This window comes from Rhizophagus irregularis, chromosome 6 (assembly GCF_026210795.1).
Source record: "Rhizophagus irregularis chromosome 6, complete sequence".
In the NCBI taxonomy this organism is placed as follows: domain Eukaryota; kingdom Fungi; phylum Glomeromycota; class Glomeromycetes; order Glomerales; family Glomeraceae; genus Rhizophagus; species Rhizophagus irregularis.
In genome coordinates this window covers 169,537-191,768 of record NC_089434.1, presented here as the reverse complement: position 1 = coordinate 191,768, position 22,232 = coordinate 169,537, and the positions used below count along the sequence as shown (strand labels likewise).

The 22,232-nt window shown below is 34.6% G+C and overlaps 7 protein-coding genes across 7 annotated transcripts; 1 reads left to right on the top strand and 6 right to left on the bottom strand.

The window, feature by feature from the left end:
- Positions 1-527: 527 nt before the first annotated feature.
- On the bottom strand, positions 528-893 carry OCT59_025836 (uncharacterized protein; the record flags this gene model as incomplete). Its single annotated transcript, XM_066142755.1, has 1 exon — positions 528-893. The coding sequence occupies one exon, from the start codon at positions 891-893 to the stop codon at positions 528-530; it is 366 nt and encodes a 121-aa protein (XP_065992336.1).
- Positions 894-984: 91 nt separating this feature from the next.
- Positions 985-1,416, bottom strand: OCT59_025835 (uncharacterized protein; the record flags this gene model as incomplete). Its single annotated transcript, XM_066142754.1, has 1 exon — positions 985-1,416. The coding sequence occupies one exon, from the start codon at positions 1,414-1,416 to the stop codon at positions 985-987; it is 432 nt and encodes a 143-aa protein (XP_065992335.1).
- A 125-nt stretch (positions 1,417-1,541) lies between these two features.
- Positions 1,542-2,686, bottom strand: OCT59_025834 (uncharacterized protein; the record flags this gene model as incomplete). The annotated part of the gene is made up of 2 exons (XM_066142753.1): positions 1,542-2,159; positions 2,330-2,686. 2 exons carry the CDS (start codon positions 2,684-2,686, stop codon positions 1,542-1,544), a joined length of 975 nt encoding a protein of 324 aa, XP_065992334.1.
- Positions 2,687-6,353: 3,667 nt separating this feature from the next.
- Positions 6,354-6,635, top strand: OCT59_025833 (uncharacterized protein; the record flags this gene model as incomplete). Its single annotated transcript, XM_066142752.1, has 1 exon — positions 6,354-6,635. One exon carries the CDS (start codon positions 6,354-6,356, stop codon positions 6,633-6,635), a length of 282 nt encoding a protein of 93 aa, XP_065992333.1.
- Positions 6,636-8,927: 2,292 nt separating this feature from the next.
- Positions 8,928-9,548, bottom strand: OCT59_025832 (uncharacterized protein; the record flags this gene model as incomplete). The annotated part of the gene is made up of 1 exon (XM_025309594.2): positions 8,928-9,548. The coding sequence occupies one exon, from the start codon at positions 9,546-9,548 to the stop codon at positions 8,928-8,930; it is 621 nt and encodes a 206-aa protein (XP_025167946.2).
- A 10,137-nt stretch (positions 9,549-19,685) lies between these two features.
- On the bottom strand, positions 19,686-20,396 carry OCT59_025831 (uncharacterized protein; the record flags this gene model as incomplete). Its single annotated transcript, XM_066142751.1, has 4 exons — positions 19,686-19,703; positions 19,761-19,948; positions 20,019-20,205; positions 20,277-20,396. 4 exons carry the CDS (start codon positions 20,394-20,396, stop codon positions 19,686-19,688), a joined length of 513 nt encoding a protein of 170 aa, XP_065992332.1.
- Positions 20,397-21,031: 635 nt separating this feature from the next.
- OCT59_025830 (uncharacterized protein) lies at positions 21,032-21,893 on the bottom strand (the record flags this gene model as incomplete). Its single annotated transcript, XM_066142750.1, has 3 exons — positions 21,032-21,262; positions 21,334-21,795; positions 21,870-21,893. 3 exons carry the CDS (start codon positions 21,891-21,893, stop codon positions 21,032-21,034), a joined length of 717 nt encoding a protein of 238 aa, XP_065992331.1.
- Between the last annotated feature and the right edge of the window lie 339 nt (positions 21,894-22,232).

The window sequence follows — 22,232 nt, the reverse complement described above, 5'->3', positions numbered from 1 at the left end:
TTGTGGCATAATTCTGCGATTGCAGTTAGACCTATATCATTTTTCCCCGTAATCCCCGTAAAGTGGATATATTGAGATACTTCAAATTTGGGTATGATTTCGCTATTAGCTTTAGAGTTTTACCAATACAGTCCGTACTTCCTTCAAAATCTAAATGAATTATATTCTGGAAAGTATGCACAATACCTTTGATTTTTTTATTTGAAAGTGAATAGTAGTGTGTTATTTTAAGATGGGTTAGTTTTGAGCTATAAACTGGTTTTCTTCCTCCTCCGGGTATTATTTTTAAAAATCTTTCTAATCGAGTTCGATCTTCTTCTTCCCATCCTTTTAGCTCAATATGCCTCCATAGGATAGGGGCACCACATCTGTACCAAAGCCGGCTAACAAATAGAGCAGGGTATAGAGATTTATCTATCAATAAGAAATGTAAAATCTGCTCTAGTAATTCCTGTATATTAAAAATGCTTGTATGGACCATAAATAATATATGCTGTATCTTTAAACGAAAAAATAAAATTACACAATTACTGCTCCGGACTAAGCCTTTCCACTATGTCATCTAACGCAAGTGCTTGTAACCCATCCATAAGAACTTTTGTCTTATTCTCGGGTGATAATCCTCCGATGAATAGATTTTTAAGAAGCCATTCTGGATAGTCATTGCTTAAATTACACTCTTTCAGTTTCGAATAAAATTCCTTTACTATATAATTACCTTGAACTATTCTCCCAAATAAAAATTCCTTTCTTTTGGTCCATTCAAGATTAACCTCTCTTTCCCATATATTATTTATATTGCGGGCATTTTTTAGATCCCGTTCTGGGAGGTACTTTGAAATGGATGGTATTAGTTCAGGCGGAAGTTGTTCTAGCAAATTAACTGTATACATTTATATACGGTTAGAATATCTTTCAATCAAAAAAGTGAAATACAATATTGGAAAGCTTTCATCCTGATTGAAGGGTCTTAACTTTCTTTGGTCACGCCCTTCTTCGTTGCTTATGAGGGACAGCCTTTTTTTCTCTTACCTCAACCGAATCGGAATCTTCAGAAGACTCAGACGAATAGTAGGAATCCTTATGCACATTGCCTTTCGGCCCTTTTTTACTAATTAGCGAGGGAACTATTTCATGTATTAAGTTGACCACAGCTCCCCTATCTACACATTCGCCCAGATCATCCAATCCATCTTCCAATTCATCTTCCAATAAATTGACCTTCCTTTTAAGCTTTACATATTTGATATGATAATCTTCCAGTTTTTTTTCTAATGCCCAAATCTGTCCAGAGAGTGCTTTATATGCTCTTGTATTCTGCTCATCCAGTCCTAATGACTGGGCTAATTTCTCTGTATATCTGATTACTTCCTGCTCGCTGGATACGTCGGATGAATGATTTTGATCGGTTACCATTTTTACGATACTTTATATATGCTATATATTGCCTGGGCGAAAAAATAAAATTAATAAATGATACCAGGGTTACCGGAGGTAACGCTCTCCCGATCCTAATCATCTAACCCGTTTACAGTATGTGATTAGTTTTCGTCAAAGAACTCGAATGCTTTTGCCTGATCATAAGGTACCCCACGGGGCCTGTAATTGACTATAGTATAGTTTTTTGCAGGGGAGACATGGTTGTCTGCACTGTGGCGAAGTGCTTCACTAGCGATAGTCATAGCCTCTGATAAATTCTTTGAACCATGTGATACAACTGCAAATACTGCCCCTAATTTGCGTAAAAAACTAGGGAGTAGCGGTTTACCTATTTCAGGGAGAAATTCATCTTTTTTTAGGAATGTATTGAACCATAATACGCCTGGCTTTCCTGGGTCTCGTAACTGTCTGGAAGAAATTGCTTCCTGAATCCATATAAGCAATTGCTTCGCCCGTTCCTCATTCTTCTCTAGTGATCTAAATACTCGAGGAATGTCTTGTTGATCTCGATTTTTCCCATACCCAGTTACGTTTCCATTGAATATGTGCAAGTCTTTAATTTCGCCAGGGCGAATACAAAGCATTATCATTACATCGGCTAGGGCTTGTTTATCGGGTATATTTGACACAACATATGAATCCAGTCTTTCCTTAACCGATTCTAATGAGAAGTGGTCTGGATAATAGATCCCTTCATTCTCACGTAACAATCTATTCTCCTTTTGAATTTTTATTAGCCGAACAAGTTATGTCTGGAATAAATGTAGCCGAGATAATTTTTTTTGAGGCTCCGAGGGGCTTTCAGTTCTCTTCGAAGTCTAGTGAGGCGTGATAGGCCAGCGCTGGCATTAGAGGCCGTTCCAGATAAGGCCTTGGCTATAACTTCTACCTCTTTTTCGCTAATATTATCTCGGATAATACGTTCGGCCAAATCTCTAATAGTCTCTTTCGGTGAAATTTGACACATATTCACTGTCCCCTCTTTTGGTTCTACTTCCTGAGTGGTATCAGGAGTATTGGATACGGCTCCTTCTTTTTTCTGACCAGCCGTCTGCTTAGGAATTAATGCAAATACCTGTTTTTCGCTAAAGTTATATCCTTTCTTGAAACGACGTCGTGCCTGATCCCTCTTAGTTTTATCTGTCAAAAGGATGTCTAACGCCAGTGCGTGTCGACTGAGCTCTTCGATACTCATCTCGTTATTGAACTCGTTTTCTGTTACATATCTAGTAGCGATGCCAGCCATGTTATTATTTGGTAATATGTAGGATATTTGGTTATACCTAGGTTGTTTGGTATATACTATGCGGAGAAAGTTCAATTCGAAAAATAAATAATTGTTCTGACATCCATGGTCGGTGGGCAAAAAGAATATTATAACTTATTGCGGGCTCTCTATGAGGTCACAAGCTCCGGCCAGAATATCTTTTATATATATATTTGAAAATTGCGGGTAGATAGGATATGCGAAAAAAATAATAATAATTTGGGATTTTATATCGCCTAATTGTAAAGAACGAAAGTCCCATCCCTACTAATATTTCATAACCCACTCTTATTCGCTCTTTACCAAAGCATACCATTCTCCGCGCTTGCGCTGAGTATGCTTATATTTTTTGTCATTTCTTGTCGATATCAAACCTACCATAGGTGACCGTTCTCTTGAAGTATGCTAATACCCTTTTGCCACTCCTCATCGTCATAAACATATGTCCGGAGCTTACCTGCATTCTCGAAGTTGCGGAGATATATTTCTTCACTTATTAGCCTTTCTCTCCTAGACATATAAAATATATCGTTTACATTCATACCGTCTTCTTTCACGAAATCGATGGCATCTGCGTCCGACATCATTCTGTCCCTATATTCATGAGATAGTCTGATATCTTTTTCTGTGATGGTCACGAATACGTCTGGATCTTCGCCATGATCGATAGCCCATTTCCTGAGACACTCTTCTCGCTCTTGTCTAGCCAGAAGTATGGTAGATGATACTTCGTTACTAGATTTAATAGATTTGGGTGACTTACAAGTCTCTGGTTCATCGATTACTGGTTCAGGTCTTTTAGAAGTCTCGGATGTACCAGATGTTGGGGCGACCAGAGCACGTGTATCTTCTGCCATATAGTCGAAAAGTGCCTGAGTCGAATCATCCTGATTACTGGCCTTCTTATCTTTACTGGTATTAGGTGAAAGCTTATTCTTTCTATCGGCTACTCTGTTATGGCGCTCTGGCTGAGGTGGGATTATTTTCTGTGGAATAGTTGGTCCCTCTAGGACCGTTTCTGGCACATTGAATATGGGTATGTCTGTAGTCTCATTTTCGGGCAAGTCGTCTTGAGGTATATCGGAAAATTCTTCCATATCACTTAGGCCAGATTCACAGAGCTTGGCTACGATCTTGGAGCGGTCAAGTATATATTGCCATTCCCTTTTTCCGCCACCTGTTCGCGCTTGTTTGCTCTCAATACCAATATCTGAAAATTTCTTCCCGGTAATGTTATTAGAAAATGGCTTTTCACCATTCTCTCCACACCATTCAAGATACTTCTGATATAATAATGTACGACTTGGACTGGCTATTTTAACCCCACACCATGAAGAAATATAGTCAATTATAAATCGGATGGGATTAGGTAATTGGTCTCGCATTGTTTTTATCTTCATTTTAGTTACAGGAATTTCTTGTGGTTCAAAGTCTGAGAGGTCGCGACTAAGAAGATATCTCATGACTACTCCTGGTGCATCGGGATAGTCAAGAACTTTTCCTAGTCGCTTAAAATATACTGTATTTCCTCTACATCGTGAAGATACATCAAAACAGACTACACGAGAATCCCCTATATCTATTTTGAGCGGAGCATCCTGGTTGCTTGTAACCATAAATCTGGTGAAATCTCTAATTCGCTTTGTTTCAATACCCTTACGCTCTATAGACACCATTCCTTCCGTTATAAGGGATTTAAGATGTCCGTTAAATTTATGCCATTCCCCACTAGACATTTCAGTCTCGTTCATAACAATAAGTTTTCGAGCTTGAATAGCACTATTAAATCGCCCAAGAATTTTCTCCAAATCCGATGTAGCATAATGGAGATGTCCCCCTAGGACTTTGTCACCAATAAAGTCAGTGATAATATTTTTTCCACACTGCTGTAGTGTAGACTTTAAGACTAAGATTGACCGAGGCTTTTTTTCTGGCTTCTGCACTAAATATGCCCACCAATTCCAAAGATATTCATGAAGCTCCACATTTTCATTACTGATTATATTCTTCGTATGCCAGAGAATAGGATCCATGATTTCGGGATTAATTTCCACCGCTGGCTTAGCCAAAAATCCTATGAAAAGGTTAAAGAACTTTGTATTGGGAACTGGACTATTCAGCAGATACGGTAGAAAATTAATATTGTGGTAAAGGATTAGACCTTTGGTAACCGCCCGATCTATTAAGTTAATTAACTTCACCCCCTCCCCACCTAGCTCAAGCAAGTTAACTTCATACTTGGCAAGATCTAGCTTTGGCGCCATATCAAAATAGAGTCCACCATTCGTATCCTCTATTTTGAGCACCCATAATCTTGATGTTGTTTGAATACAGGCGACCGTTGCCTGTATTGCTTCATAAACTTCATTACGAGAAAATTTTCGCCCAGAGGTGCTCATATCAATTAAATCTCCCCATACGAAACGGTCATTTGGGTCAGAAATTCTGGATCGGTCTAGTTTTGTAGGACTTGGGAACTTTTGTTCTCGATCCAAGGCAGTTTCACTAATAGTAAGCTTTTTCGAAGGTTTTCTAGAGCCGGGTTCCCTATCATTGTTTGCCCGGTAGCAGAAAAAGCTGTAGGATTTTTTATTTCGAATAATATATCCATGATCACTATCATGTTCTCGGTCACATATTGGGCAGTGCGATGGGGAGATGCGTGATAGTGGAAATTTGTTAGGAAAATTTTCAGATGGATATGAGAGACTATACCCTTCGATGCTAGCTTCTTGAAGTAATGTCTCTACTAGTTCGAATTCAGCATCGGTGATAACATTATTTGTGCTAGGATATCCCTCCATTTTTGCTTTCAGAACAACCAAGAGAGGACTGTTCTTGATGACTTCTGATTCATCATTGGGTGGGCGAATCATGAAGTCAAAGATTGTTCCATCTTTGGGACAAATAGCTTTTTTCACACGAATATGTTCTCCAGTTTTTTCATTGTATTTGGGTGATCCAAGCATCCGCAAGGAGAATGAACATTTGTTTGCTATGTTATCGATAATGCTATTTCCTTGTAGAGCTGTCGGAAGTTTTTTACGAATAAGCTCAGTGAACATCGCGACCTGAGCAATATTCGGAAGTCTCATGCCAAAGGTTGAAACATGGAGAGATATTTTTTTCTCATCACTACTTTCGGCAATAGTTAAAGTTTCTTTATCCCATTCTGGGAATATTTCTAGGCAAGTATCTCTAAAGGCACAACAAAGTGAATTTTTCGCCTGACCGCCTGAAAGCTTGGGAGTTATAGCATTTAATGTTTCTATTGGCAAATCAAAGTCTATAACAGGACGGAGTGGCTCATCTCCATCAATAATTTCGTGTAAGGAGTGGTCCTCACGCTCTGTTAGTATAGCTTCTATTTCATCCGCATTGTCTGCACCAAGGAAATGCCTTGGTTTAACACTATCATCTCGAATTTTATATAGAGATGCACCTATATCAGAGGCTCTGTATCCTTGATAGTACAGGGCGGAGGCGTCGAAGAACTCTGAAAGCGAGGATTGTTCGGTCATAATATTATATCGCAAATATACAGTTCGAGAGAAACTATATACTCTGGGAGAAAAAAGTTTAAAATGAAAATTAATTCTGAACTATATAGATCGATACATAAATCAACAATCCATAGTTATTAAAAATGGTATTTTATCGATGTACTTATATCCACAGGAGTGGTAAGATTTGCAATCGAGGATGCTACCATCCGGAAGGATGTTTTATTCATCGCAATTCTCCTTCTCAGGTATTTTGCAAAGAATGTGGAAAATTATCTTATTCCGGATATGGATATTGCGATGATCATGCTAGAAAGCACCGTAAAAGGGAACAATACCATCGGAAAAGGATAGTAGACTTAGCTTCGGCGGAGATACTGGTAGGTAATTTAGAGGTAAACGAAAATGATACAACTTGTCACTAGAAAAAAAACTTGTGACAGAAGCTTGTGACGCAGATGATAGGCTCTTTAGGAATTCTAGGCCGAAAGAAAGTTTTCTTGATGAGTGTCACAGGTGGCATAGACGTCACTGGAAAAATCGGCCAAATCCTAACTTTTTTTTATTTTTTATAGCATATATACACCACATATATATCATACATATACTATATCACGATACATATATAGCATTAGGATAGCATAGAAAATTTTTGATTTTTTTCCTAGAATTTATTACTCTTTTACTTGTGACACTAGTGACAGTAATCAAGAAAGAAATAAAATAGCCTAATAATCTCAAAAAGCATAATGAACATGTCACAGGTTGCGTCACAGGTTAGTATATGAAACTTATGACACTAGTGACGCTCAAAAAATAGCATACAAATGACATACAAATAGCATACATATGTAGCATAGGAAAAGTTTCGAATTTTTTCCTACAACTTTACTTTTACTAGGACACTGAGACATCTGGACATAGTATATAAGAACAAAGCTTGATCAAAGAAAGTTGTTAGCTTTTCTCACATATCAAAACCCGTCCTAGTTCCCGTCCTAGTTGACCCAATAACTTAGACAACTAGGACGGAATTTTTAGAACGAAATCCATCTCAAAAATATGTTTACATATTGCACCTCCAATTCTTTACTAACCAACCATCCGCCAGACTGGAGCGTGAAGATTTCAGAAATATATGGATACAAAAATATGTGATACAAATGCATATATATTGGATTCCAGAAATGTTCCAGAAATGTTCCCGTTACTAGCCCGTAACTATGAATGGCTGTTCTGGTGATGGAACAGTATCACGTGTCTGGCGCAGTACCGGCCAGCATTATTCCATAATTTCGGTCAGAACTTTGGGTATAAAAAGTCGACATCCAAGCTGACATTCCATAACACTTCCATGATGGTTCCTCACTAGTTCCATGACAGCTTCACAGAAGTTCCAGGACACTATTAAGTCACCATCATGGTACTAAGCTGGATCCTCAAATCACATGCCCAAAAGATCGGCCAAAATTATGATATAGTGCCGGCCAAAATTAATCGCAGATCTACTGCACCACCTAACATGATATTTTTTTACCATATTTCAGCATTTTGATAAATAACAAAATAGGTAAAAAAGAAAAGCACCCTCGAATCCTTAACAGGCAACCAAAGAGGCGCAGAATGGCAAAAACTTCATCATAAAACTTAGAATCCAAATAATTGCAGACAGGCTGGACCTCCAACATAGAATTTAATAACCAATCAACTATAGAACCCCAATAACATAAATTATATTAGAAAACGATTATTGGCACAGAGAACCAAACAAAAATAGGTACATTTCGATTATTTAGTAACAGTAATATTTAGGTTATTTAATCACATGATCACAAATAATAAATGGGAAAAAGCTAAAGAAAAGCGGATTCAAAGGGAAGGAATATAGTAAGAAAAATAACTAGGTATACAAAATTGTCACAAACAGGTTATTTAGTTAGAGTATTTAATCATATTTAGGTTATTAACTTTAGATTATTTAGATATATTTAAATTATTTAGTTATATTTAGATTATTTATAGTCATACTTAGATTATTTAGTTATATTTAGATTATTTATAGTCATACTTAGATTATTTAGTTATAGTTAGATTATTTTATTACTAAATAACCTAGTCTAAGCCGTTTATGACTAAATAATATAATTATATTATTTAGTCATAAACGGCTAAAGCTAATTCTTTGTTTAACATAACATAGGAGGTTCTAATCTAGTAGGAAGAGGGAGAGACAAAAAATAATACATAAAATACAATACATGGCCAGAATTACTATTAATTTTGGCCAAAATTTTGACCAAAAAAGTGAGTAAAAATTTTAAATGATAATTCTGGCTAAGACTTAAAGATTTGTCTAATTTCGGCCTAAATTACATGTACTTTTTTTATATAAAAAATCCAAAAACAGAGGGGAAAGAGTTATATTAAATGAAAAATTAAATTAATATGGCCTTATTTAAAGGATAACATTAATATATAATTATGACAAATTTTATTATTTTATTATGGGCATCTTCTATTTTTATTTAAGAAACAGATATTATTATAAGTTCTTATTTTTTTTTATTAAAAAAAACAGAAGATTTATTATTATATATTAAAATATTTTATTAATAAAAGTATATTATATTTGTGTTTATTTATGATATAATATATATATTAAATCTATTAATAATTTACTTTATATTATTTAATAAATGCAATTTTATTTATTTTACTTAATCAGGAATTGCACAGTCTAAATAGTCACTAATATTTTTTATAGTAAAAGGATTAAGCAATAAAGATGATGTATAAATAGCTTGTGGATGAGTAATTTGTTTATTCCTCTTAAAAAATTTTCTATATTCTTCTGCTACTTTAAAATAATTACGTTGTCCCAATATTGAATTACATGAAGTATAAAATGAACTAATTTCCTTTTCTATTTCAATAGCATTTGGCCTATTATTTGAATTAGAATCCCAACATTTTTTCATTAAGTTAATATAACATTTTGGAGCTTCTGGTTCATTTATTTCAGGTCTAATTTCATTGCATATATCTAATACTAAAAATTCATCATGAGCACGATTAGAAAAAGGTTGTTTTTCTGTTGCTGTAAAATACATAATCATGCCAAAACTATATATATCTGCTGCTTGACTATATGGTTTTCCTCTTAGTACTTCTGGAGCAATATAAGGTATAACTCCATAAATTTTTATTTCATTTGTATTATTTATATTACTAACTTTTCCACATAAACCCATATCTGAAATTAATATATCATTACCAAGATCGCATATATTATCCTTTAAAAATAATATATTTCCTGTATGAAAATCACAATGAACCATTCCTTTTTGATGAATTTCTTTAAGACTATTAATAATATTAAGTAATACATTTAGTTTACATAACCAGTAAAAATTTTTATAGTTTTTATTCATCCATTTATCAAATTTTCCACCTTCTGCATAATCAAGAACTATAATATAATTATTTGTATTTGGTTCTTGAGATATACCATAAATATTAATAATATTACTTTTTTTAGTTATTGAATATTCTCTGACCTATTAAAATTTATTAAAACAATAATAATTACTATTTATTCTTATTTTAAAATAAAATATTAGATTAATTTAATAAAAAATTTCATACCTCATTTAAAAAATCATTTGGTATATTATTTTGTAAGTTATGTAAAAGTTTTAAAGCAACTATTTTGTTTGAATTTCTTGTATACTGTTTTTTATTTTGATTATAATATAATGGACTATCTTTCCATATTCCTGTATACAGTCAACTCCCTCTATAGTCACTCCCGTTATAGTCACATTCTACTATATAGTCACACCAGTTGAATGTTCAAAACACTTTATTATTAAAATCTATCCTATATAGTCACAATCTATCTATAGTCACTATCACACCTATCCTCAAAAATCTTATATTAAAAAGAACCGTTTATAATCACAGTTATATAAAGAATATATTAAATAACTTGGCATCTAATAATCGTACAAAGATGTATCATAGCTTGTTAGAATCGTCTCACTGAGACAAATCGAATGGTGGTAGTTTTATCCTTTTCCTGTGCAAACAGTCTTATGACTTTATTTTATTTATATTTAAACATCGAAAATTCAAACGAACAATATTACAAAAATAAGAAAATAAACTAATAAAATAAAAAGAGTAGCTTCACAATTCATACAAGTAAAGAAATCTAAACTAAAATAAAATTAAAGCAAAGAAAAACTAGACTATTACAGAATCGCATACCCCAACTTTACCCGAAGGCCAGTGTGAGTCAACTATCCAACATCCAAAAATCCAGTCCATTACCAGAAAGAAATCCTAAGAGGTTGAACTGTTAAGCGGCGCAGAAAATCCAAGTGCGAGATCCATGATCCACCCCGAATTATAAAAGAGGATATCCAAGAAATCCAGGAATCCTGAGAAACTGTCGCCAAAGAAGAGTTATTTGTATATGGAGAAGAAACAATAGGAGAAGAATTTATAGATGGGCCATGTAATTTGGAAGCAGCCGAGATACCCTGCGACTCTTCCCAAGCATGGAAAAGAACATTCCGACACAGCCAAATTTCACCATACAATTCGACTTGGAAGTCATTAAGAAGGGGAGAAATAATCTTGTATATAACAGAGAGAGGAAAGTGTTGATTCAAAAATGCCGTTAAATGCGCAGGCAACAATCCTCGAGTAAGCCAAAGACAGGATGAAGAAGGAGCTTCATAGTTCCAACAATCCAAAGCAAAAAATTCGGTTTGAAAAGAAATATCCAAAGATTTCAAGGATAGGAAAGAAGATAAACAAGAGTCTCTAAACTTAACGACTTCAGATTGGTGGGTTAAACACGGATTTAACTCCGGTAAAATGTAAGGACAAGTCCAAAGATGATTCAAATCTTCAGGAGCAGAATTACACTGCGGACAAAGCCAATCAGGAGAGTATAAATAGGGTTTGCGTTGTTGAAGAGTAGTTAAGGTAGGCAACATATCCAAAAGAAGTTTGATGCGGAAGATCCAAAATTCAGGACGACCATTCCTATGCGAAGCAAAACCTTTAATTTGTGAAAGGCAAAAATATATACCAGCCCAATCAAAAAGTGAAGGAGAACCAAGAGCAGTAAAACGCGCTAGTGAACAGAAAGATAAAAGAGCACGAGCATCTGCAATAGAGCGGAGAAAATGTCGAATATTCACGTCAATAGGCAAGGAGTTAAAAGTCAACAAGCATGGAGCATAACAAAATGTTGAAAGTAAAGTAGTGGGTTGTAAAGACGAATGAGCATCTTTTGCCAAAGAATCTGCTTGTATATTGTAGATATCATCGCCATGAGCAGGGACTTTAATCAAATCGACATTAAGATTACGATCCATGATAAGTTGTCGAATAGAAAGCCAAAGAAGATGATTAGGTTCTCGGAGCAACTTCGGTGAGAAAGGAGCATCAACAAACCGTGTCCATAGTGAAATTAACTGACTACAATCAGTATGAATAGAGATTGATGAATCACGGGAAAGGGCGTTCAATCCTAATAGAACAGCAGAAATTTCGGAACGCAAAGCGGAAGGAAAGTAAGAAGGGAGATGCATGGAAGAAGATTCCAGAACAAGTCCAACATCATCAAGAGCAATCCAAGCAGAAGTCATAGATGGAGGCGAAGGATCATTGGCAGGATGGAACGAACCATCTGTGTACAAAGATTGCACAGAAAGTGGTAAGATAGTGTTTTCAATTCTATCAATTCTATCCGTAAAGAGAGGGGAAGGAGCAGGAGACGCTTTTGAAAATTGAACGAGAGCCAAGGAAGTCGCATAGCTCCATGAAGTAGATAGAGTAATGGGAAGGTAAGCCGCGAAAACTTTGGCATTTCTGGTAGGATAGCCCATAGTATCCGATAGGATTACATTAAAAAAACACTTCTCGCTATTACAGCGTTGTTTAATGGCAGATTTCTTGGATAGTGCTGGAATATTAAGAGCACAACCGGGACAAGGGTCATAGGATCGTTCATCAGCCGAGGTAGATACAGGAAGCCAATGAGACATAATAGCCGAGTTTTGTTTCTTGTAAGTGATACACACACGACCAACAGATAAAGTTTGAGTAGCAGAGTCAAGATTAATAGCCCATTGAGGATAAAAAGAATAATCTTTAACAGTATGATCTAATAAACAAGGAGAAGCTAAAGTAAAAGAAGAGTTAATAAAATATGAAGATAAAAGTAAAGTAGAAGAAGAAAAAGAAAGAAAATTATTATTGATAAAGGTAAACCAATTAGGGATTCGTCCTTTACGACCAACGATGCCAAGATAACGAAGGTCAAGCCAATTCATAAGATAACGTCCACAAGGAGAAACCAACTGAGCAAGCACAAATATGTTCAAGTTTTTCCAAAGTTTCCAACTCGATTGAAAAATGGAATGAGGTAGAATAGATCGGAGTGGCAGAGCAGGTTGTAGATCATGCCTCGGAGGCCGGAAGGAAAGAGACCACGTGATGTTCAAACGCGAAGAAAACAATAACGAATTAAACAAAGTGTGCGTTCGCAAAGAAACGATCTGTGACCATGGTTCTAAGTTAATAGTAGTCGGGCAACTTTCTGCACCCAGATATCCTTGAAGATAGGAGATAGCATAAAGGGCAAAATCTTTGAAATCAGGATGAGTGAAAATTTTTTGCCAAGATGCAATATGGAAAGAAAGAAAGCGATAGAAAGCATTTTGAATCGAAAAGGGAAGTTTGAGAAATAACAGGGGCAACGGAGTAGTCATAGCAAGACCAGCTTTTCTTCGAAGTACTGAAAACAGAGGCTTGACAATTGATTGAATAGTACTTTCAGAGAAAAGGGTAGTTTGAAGACGAAATTCCAATCGCGGAAGAAGGACAGGCATTGTAGAGATAGGCCACATGTTGTGCTAATAATTTCTTCGGTCCCAGGAGAGCTGCCATATCTTTAACCATGGAGCGCGCTTGTTTGAGAACAAAATTAGAAGAGGCGGATAAAGAAAACCAAACGCCTAAAAAGCGAAAGGAAGCATGCGAAGATAGAGAAGAAAGGGAAAGAGATAAATCAGAGACTAAAAAGGAAGGTGTAAGATCAAAAATAACCTTTGAAGAAGGGGAAGAAGATGAAAGAAGAACAAATTTGGCTGAATTAGCTTGAACATTATTTAAAGTATAAAATTCAGCAGTAATAGAAAGACGATCTTCTATTCCAGATTTTGAAGAAGCAATAAGTGTAGAATCATCCATAAACGTTAAATGTGAAATTGTTAAAGAATGTTGTTCAAATTCAAGTGGAGAATAATTTAAAAGAGCTGAAGATTTTAAAATAAAAGGATCTCGTGCTTCTTGATTCAAAACAGTGAGTAAGGGATCCAAATAAATAACCCAAAGAAGAGGGGAAATGATTTCTCCTTGATCGATACCAACACGTACTCTATAAGCAGCTGTATCGCCATGACAAGTAATAATCTTATTATTTCGGCGTGTAAAAAGATTTAAAATAAATCGCACTAAAAGTGCAGGGATATGTAATCTATCTAAAGCTAGTTTAAGCATATTTAAATCCATAGAATCAAAAGCTTTAGAGATATCTTGAGAAACGATCCATAGTTCCTGATCATCAGTAGAGTCATGTTTATGTTGATGGATAATCGCATCAAGCATTTTGATAGGGACATCAGTAGAACCACCAGGTAAACCCGCAAAGTTGCCTCCTTGAAGAACTTTACTATCAGCAAGGATGTTGGAGAGACGATTAGTGACGACCTTGACTACACATTTTCGAACTGTTTCCAGAAGAGTAATAGGTCGAGTGTTCTTAAGTTGAGCATCAAATTCGTGAGGTTTAGGAATAGGATAAACCACAGCTTCACGCCAGTCAGCAGGAATATCACCGCGAGAAAGGCAGGTATTGGCCAATAAAAGAGAGAAATCCAAGGCTTCCCCGGACAGATGTTTAATCATTTCATAAGAAATTTTTGAAGGGCCGGAAGCTTTGTTATTTGGCATGGAGGAAATCACAGTAGACCATTCTTGTAGGGAAATAGGCGCCAAAACAGGATCATATAATGAAGCAGACACATTTGTAAGAGGAGTGTAAGCTTGTTGCCATCGGGCGGGAAATGAAGTGACGGAAGAATAGCGGACCAACGGAGGAGAAACAATCGATTGAAAATGAAAAACAGCAGCTTGTTTAATATCCGAAGGATCCGTTAATAAAGTAGGAGTTGAGTCCAAAACGACCAGAACACGGTCAAGAACAATTGAACGTTTTTCTACTGATAAGGCAGAATCTATAAAGGTGCCGAGCGAGTTCGAAAAGTGTTCGTCACGTAGTGCGGTATAATATTCCACTGAGTCCGTAAGGTGTTGGGCGAATTTAGTAGATAAAAAGGCAGAAACTAAATTTTTCTGTGATCGTAAAAACGATTTAAATACAGATGCAGGGGGTTGTAGAATAGGTAGGAACTGAGTAATCGGGGAGTAAGGATGCAAGATTTTCAAGATGGGAGGGCAAAGCGGCAGTCATTTGCGCAATCTGAAAGAAGGCCGATTAAAACGACGAGTAGTAAGGCGATATAAAAATCGATCTAAAAACTTGTTAATAGCAATAAGTTTAGTTAATTCAGGGAGAGTACGAATGTCGGTGTGTATTGGAGACTTTTTGAAAGGGTAAAGTTTCAATTGCAGCACTAATTATGGCAGCTTTAAATGCATGCCACATACGATCAAGAGAAAGAGAGGAGAAATCAAAATTAGGGTGATATTGTCTATCTAAATAAACTCCAAGAGAATCATCTACTTCAGTGGTAAAATTATTCCATTGTTCAACTGAAGTGGAAGCGTAAGAGAAAATAGTACGCATTTCTTTCTTTTGTTTAAGACGAGATTTAGCCAAGATAGCCAGGCAAGAGCTGAAGTCAAAAACAGTTGTAAGAACTTTGTGATCGGTAAAAGGACGATCAAGGAGATCCGGGCAAGTAACCACTTGCGAAAAAAGACCAGGGGCAGGAAAACCAGGTGAAGACCAAATATAATCCAGTCTAGAAGATCCATTATCATGAAAGAAAGTGGGATCAGGACCATTTGTAGAGGAGTGAGCTTGATGATCGGTAAAAAACCGAGAAGAAAGCAAGCGAAGAAGCTTAAAATGATTAGGTGAATAATTAGAATGAGCGATTACATCAGCATTGAAGTCGCCAAGAATAACTACAAAATAATTATTAGCTCGGGCATAATCGAGCCAAGAAAGAAGTTTGGCAATAAGATCATTGCAAATGGATTGATGAACGGAACCAGAAGGGGGATAATATATAGAAATAATAGAAATTTTAGTTTGATGAAAGAACAAGTCTAATTTAAGAAGTCGACCGTTCCAAGGATCAATTGTTTGAACATGTTTATGAAGGGGATTACGTAACAAAATACCAACACCATCATGAGGGCGAGAAGAAGAAGATGAACAAGCCCAATAGGACTTAAAGTGATGTTGGGAGTGTTCATTTTTAAAAATAAATTTAGCATTTGAAGGGGATAGACGCGTATCATTAATAGATAAAGCACCAAACGAGGAGTGGAGAAAAAAATTAAGCAAATGTTGTTGTCGAACTGGGGAACATAAACCATTAACATTTAATTGACCAAATTTAATAAGGGGAGAGGGGTGAGGGGAAAAATTATATTTATTGTTGTCCATCATTATTACACCCCGATAAATCGGTAATAAAGAAGAGGGAAAAAGAGAACAATTATTGATTAGCTTGGCCTTGTTGCCGAGCTAGGATGAGGTTGTTTTGTTGGATTCCTTCTTTAATCGAGCCAGCCAAAGAGGCAACAGTGTCAGAAAGAGAGGAGAGTCGCTGTTCCATATCAATAGGAGAGGAAGGGGTGACGTTAGAAGGTGGAATGGGAGCAAAATGAGGAATTGGGGAAAAACCACTTGTTGATTGCAAAGGAGGAGAATTAACATCAACGAGGATATTATTATCATTTCGATTCACTGTATCATCCCATCCTTGCATAGAGGAAAGGACGTAGGAAGGAGGTTTAGTGACAAAAGGGCCAGGAATAGGAGCACGAGCAGCCATAGCAGATTCCAAATTAGTGATGCGGCTGTTCATGGTAGCAAATTGTGTGGTAAGAAGGGCTAATTCTTCAACTACTTTTTCAAGAGCAGCACCAATAGATTTCCAATCAGTAAGCACAGTAGGAGGAGCAGGGTATGTAACATCCATGCCATCAGCATAGTGATCAAGTTCATTTGCATCAGGAATACGACGATGTTGATTGTTATTGTTGTTATTGAGATTATCGCGATTCCATGGTCGACGTTGAGAGTGAGAACGAGATTGCTGTCGATTATTAGGTCTGGATTTAGAACGATGGCGAGAAGCATTGGTACGGCTTTGTCCATCATTATTGTTATCAGGGCGGGCAAAACGGTTATGTCGTTTAGCAGGATGAGAAGGAGGTAGATGCTTATTATATAAAGCACGTAATTTATCATTAGATTGCCAAAGGCGAGAAGGGCGATTAGGTCTAGATGAGGAACCACATCGATCAGGGTTACAATTAGGGCGACCACATCGATGACAAAGAGAAGTGACTTCATCCGGAGAATGCCAGGTAAGGCCAACTTTCTTGAGGGCACATGAAATAGATTTAGCATTTTCCATAGCCGTTTCAGAGGCAAAATGGCAATAGGCGTAAGGTTTGGGATTGTAAGAATTCATAGAGAAGGGAACATTAATAGATTTAGCGGAAATTTCATCGGCAATTTCAGCAAGATCGACCGCTATAGTGCCACGCGGGAGACCGGCAAGTAAGGCAACATAAGCGCGTCTTTCAGCACGTTGTTCAGGTGAGAAAGTAGCGGGGCAGATACGCAAACAATGTCCTCCACAAAGGACGCCCCAGGTAGAGTCGAGGTTCTGTAAAGCACCAGTAGATTCAAAGGTAATGTATGCAGTACGATAAAGTTTAGATAAACGGGTATGGCAACGAGTAATATTGCCGTAACGAGAAAAGGTACCACGCAAAAGAGCGTCAGTTAGAAAAAGGGGGATATCGGTAACCACCAGGGTACGCGCGTGTTCATCTGCCTTAATAGCCTGGGGGTCATATGCATGGAAATGCAAACCAAACAAAGAATCCATAGGGGAGGCTGTGGCTTTGTCTAGATCATCCTTTTTTCGGAAATGTACGATGATCCTCTTCAAATCGTTGGATCCACTACACGTGGCACGACTACCATAAGAGGAGAACAAGGAAAGTTGTCGATCAACCGCGTCGCACGCGTCGCGGTTCGAAGCGAAGTGATTCCAAAAGCCATCGACGTCATTAGGAGCGGCCGAGGCGTAGAAAAGTGTAGGTTGAGATTGTACTGCAGCTTGGGACGCGTCCGGAGAGGCAGCACGTTCAGGGAAGGAGACTGCGGGAGTAATTTCAGGGCTTTTGCCTTTATCGTTGTTGTTAGTAGGGGCGTGTTGCGAAGCATCGAGAGAGGAGGTATCGGGTTGAGAAGGTATCTCAGCGGAAGTTGTCTCAACAGGGCCAGGAGGCGTGAGAGGTTTATCAACATCCATGACAGAGTCTTCAGCACTGACTCTGGTACGTTTATTAGTAGAGGTGGTCGAAGGTGGGGAGTTCGAAGGGCCAGATATAGAGGAACCTTGACCAGAAACGTTGCCTGCTGGAGAGCTAGAGGCAGGACGTTTAGAAGTAGTATCGTTGTTAGACTTGTTGTTTTTCTTTTTCTTGTCTGTAGTCATTTTGTAAAGTGTCGTAGTTATCTAAAATAAAGAAAATATAAAGAAAAAGTAATAAAAAACTTCGAAAAAATTTTTTATTTTTTCTGTAAATATTGTCAAGTGAGCAGAACGGGAGAGAGTTTTTTAGTTTTATCCTTTTCCGATCACTGGCTGACGAGTTATTCAACAAAATGTTAAACATCGGCATTATAATATTTCTTGATTTACGTTTACTGCGCCATTTAACATTTTGCTAGATTTCTCGGTACCTAGTGATTGTGGAAAGACGATTTATAGCTCGTTGGAATCGCCTCATCGAGACGAATCGAATGGTGGTAAGCTCATCTCTCGGTGATCAATATTGATGGAGTTATTACTTAAAAACCATTTAATATTTTTTAATTTCGGAAATTGATCTAGTGATTGGATTTCGATGTATCTTATACCATTAGATTCGTCTCATCAAGACGAATCGAATGGTAGTAAGATCGTCTTTCTAGGATCAATATTGGCAGAGTTATTACACAAAAACCATTAATATTTTTTTAATTTCGGAAATTAATCTAGTGATTGGATTTCGACGTATTTTATACCATTAGAACCGTCTCATCAAGACGAATCGAATGGCGGTAAGATCATCTCTCTACGATTAATATTGGCGAAGTTACGATACAATAAAGTTTTAAGTATAATTCTGGCTAAAATTATGTTAATTTTTGGCCGGAATTATGATATACAAATATAAGAAATTTTTTATATAGTCACATCTCTTTATAATCACCAAATATGGACTGTCCCAAATGTGTGACTATAAAGAGAGTTGACTGTATACTGTAGCAAAACCACCTTTGCCTATTTCTTTAATCTCATTAAACCTATTATATGGTATCCATTCAAATACTATATCTTTTGGATGATTTATTTTTAACTGCATTTTTTGAATAAAATTATTGATTTTTTCATTTTTACTTGTCCATTTTGCTAAATTTTTCTTTAAATAATTCATCTGACATACTTTACACCAGTCATATTCTGTAAATATATACATCTTATTACATTTTATACAATATTTTAAGTATTTGCTATAAAAAATTATAATATAGTATTTTGTATCAGAATTTTGAGAAATTCCATATATTTTAGGCTTATCACTTTCAAAGTAAATAGAATATAATTTAACCTGTTAAAACAGAAAATTAATTATTATTATGAAAAAAAATTAAATTAAAAAAAATAGTAAATCATCATACCTCATTTAAAAATTCGTTAATTGAATTTTGTGAATTATATAGATATTTTATAAATATTATTTTATCCTTCCATATTGCTGAATATAATGTAGAAAAACAATCTTTTTTTATTTCTTTAATATTATAAAGCTGATTGTATGAAACCCATTCAAGTATTATATCATTATAAAAAAAATTTTTAATTGCATTTCTTGAATAAAATTATCAATCTTTTCATTTCCACTTGTCCAGTTTGTAAAATTTTTTCTTAGAAAATTTATTTTACATGTTCTACACCATTTATTCTGCACATCTGAGTACATTTTATTGCATTTCACACAGTATTTTCCAAAATCATTATCAAGAACAATAATATAGTTTTTTGTATAAGAATTTTGAGATATTCCATATATTTTAAAAATGCCATTATTCCTATTATATTTAATCTAGTAAAAAACACCAAATAAAATTTATTTCAAAAAATAGAAATGGACTGAATTGAAAAAATAATGTAATCTTTTTAATAAAATATATTTATATAAAGACATACCTGATCAAGAAATTCATTTATAGTATTTTGTGAATTATATACATGTTTTAAAACAACTTCTTTATCTAAATTTCTTGTATATTCCACTTCATTCCAATATAATGGTCCATTTTTCCATATTGCCGAATATATTAAATCATCTTTTTCTTTAATATCATTAAATTGTTCATATGGTATCCATTCAAATACTATATCAGATGGATATTTAATTTCTTAATTGAACTTCATAAACAAATTTATTAATTTTCTCATTTTTACCAAATTTTGTTAAATTATATTTTAAATAATTCAATTCGCATGGTTTACACCATTCATGCTGTATATATGTATATATTTCATTACATTTTATGCAATATTTTTGAAAATAAATTTCAAAATCTTCATTATCAATAACTATAACATAATTTTTTGTATAAGTAATTTGAGATATTCCATATATTTTAATCTATTAAAATATAATAAAAATTAATATAATTTGTGTAAAATATATTAAATTGAATTTATAGAAATTCATACCTTATTATTATTTAAAAGTTCATCAAAATAGGTCAAGTTATTTAAATATTTTAGGACTACTTTTTTTGATTTCCTTATATATTTATTTGAATCATAAAGTAATGGGCCATCCTCCCACATCGCTAAATATAAATAATCTTTGTATATTACCTTTATATTATTAAACTGATTATATGGTATCCATTCAAATACTATATCAGTCGGATAAAAGATTCTTGAGTGCATGTTTTGAATTAAATTAAAGATTTTTTCATCTTTACGTATCCAATTTGTAAAATTTTCTTCTAAAGAACTTATAGTGCATATTTTGCACCATTTATACCATATATATGTATATATTTTTTCACATTTTGAACAATAAGTCTCAGAGTATTCTTTGTAATATTTATCATAATTAAAGATGATAATGTAATCTTCTGTATTAGGATTTTGGAATATTCCATATATTCTAAGATATATGTTATGACTTATATACTTTTTGGCCTATTAAATATAAATAATAAGTTGACGTTACTGCATAAAAAGTATTAATCTTTAAAGAATTTCATACCTCATTTAAAAAATTAACTTGTAAGTTTAAATTAATTTCTGTAGTTGAATCTCTTGTATATTTAATTGAATTCCAGATCAGTGGACCATCCTCCCATTAGAAAATTTTTAGTGGTGAAAAAAAAATTTTTCACTTCCCCTTAAACATCACCGGTCACGTGGGGGTGGTATCCATTCAAATACCAAATCAGTTGATTGATTGATTTTTAATTGCATTTCTCGGATGAGATTATCAATTCCTTGGTCCAGTCACTAAAATTTTTTTTTAAATAATTTGTCTGACATGGCTTGCACCACATATCTACTGTATTTGTATAAATTCTATCACAATTTAAACAGTTTTTATTATTGTAATAATTATTAGAAATAATAACGTAATCTCCTTGAGGATCTTGAGATATTCCAAAATATTTATTATTGCTTTCATATTTTTTCATCTAAAAATATAAAAAAATAAATTGTTGTTTCATTATAAATATTAAAATTTGAATTTTTAGAAATTTAATACCTTATTTAGAAAATCATCTATCATAATTGGAGAGTTGTTTATATGTATTAAAGTAATTATCTTGTTTGAATCTCTTGTATAGTACTTAATTGGATTCCAGATCAGTGGACCATCCTCCCATTTTGCTGAATATACTGAGGCAAAATTATCTTCACGTTCTTTTTTAACAATATTAAACTGAACATACGGTATCCATTCAAATACTAAATCTGTTGGTAGATTGATTTTTAATTGCATTTCTTGGATGTGATTATCAATTTTTTTATTTCCACTGTTTATATAATCATTTAAAAGTTTTATCTGACATGGCTTGCACCACTTTACTTTATAAATTTCATCACATTTTAAACAGTGTACATTAGAATACTTATAATTGGAAGAAATAATAACGTAATCTTTTGTATGAGGTTTTTGAGTTATTCCACATATTTCAAATTTATTATGGCTTCTATATTTTTTGACCTATTAAAATATAAAAAATAAGGTTGCGTTGTTGCATTTGAAAGTATTAAATTAAATTTTTAGAAATTTCATACCTTATTTAGAAAATCATCCACCATAATTTGTGAGTTGTATATACGTATTAAAGTAATTGCCTTGCTTGAATCTCTTGTATACTTTACTGAATTCCAGATCAGCGGACCATCTTCCCATTTTGCTAAATATACTGCGGCAAAATTATCTTCGCCTATTTTTTCAACGTCATTAAACTGATCATACGGTATCCATTCAAATACTAAATCAGTTGGATCGATTTTTAATTGCGTTTCTTGAATAAAATGGTCAATAGTTTTATCCCCACTAGTCCAGTTTACAAAATTATTTTTAAGATGATTAGTTTGACATGGTTTGCACCATTTATATTGTATATTTGTGTATATAGTGCCACACTCTGCACA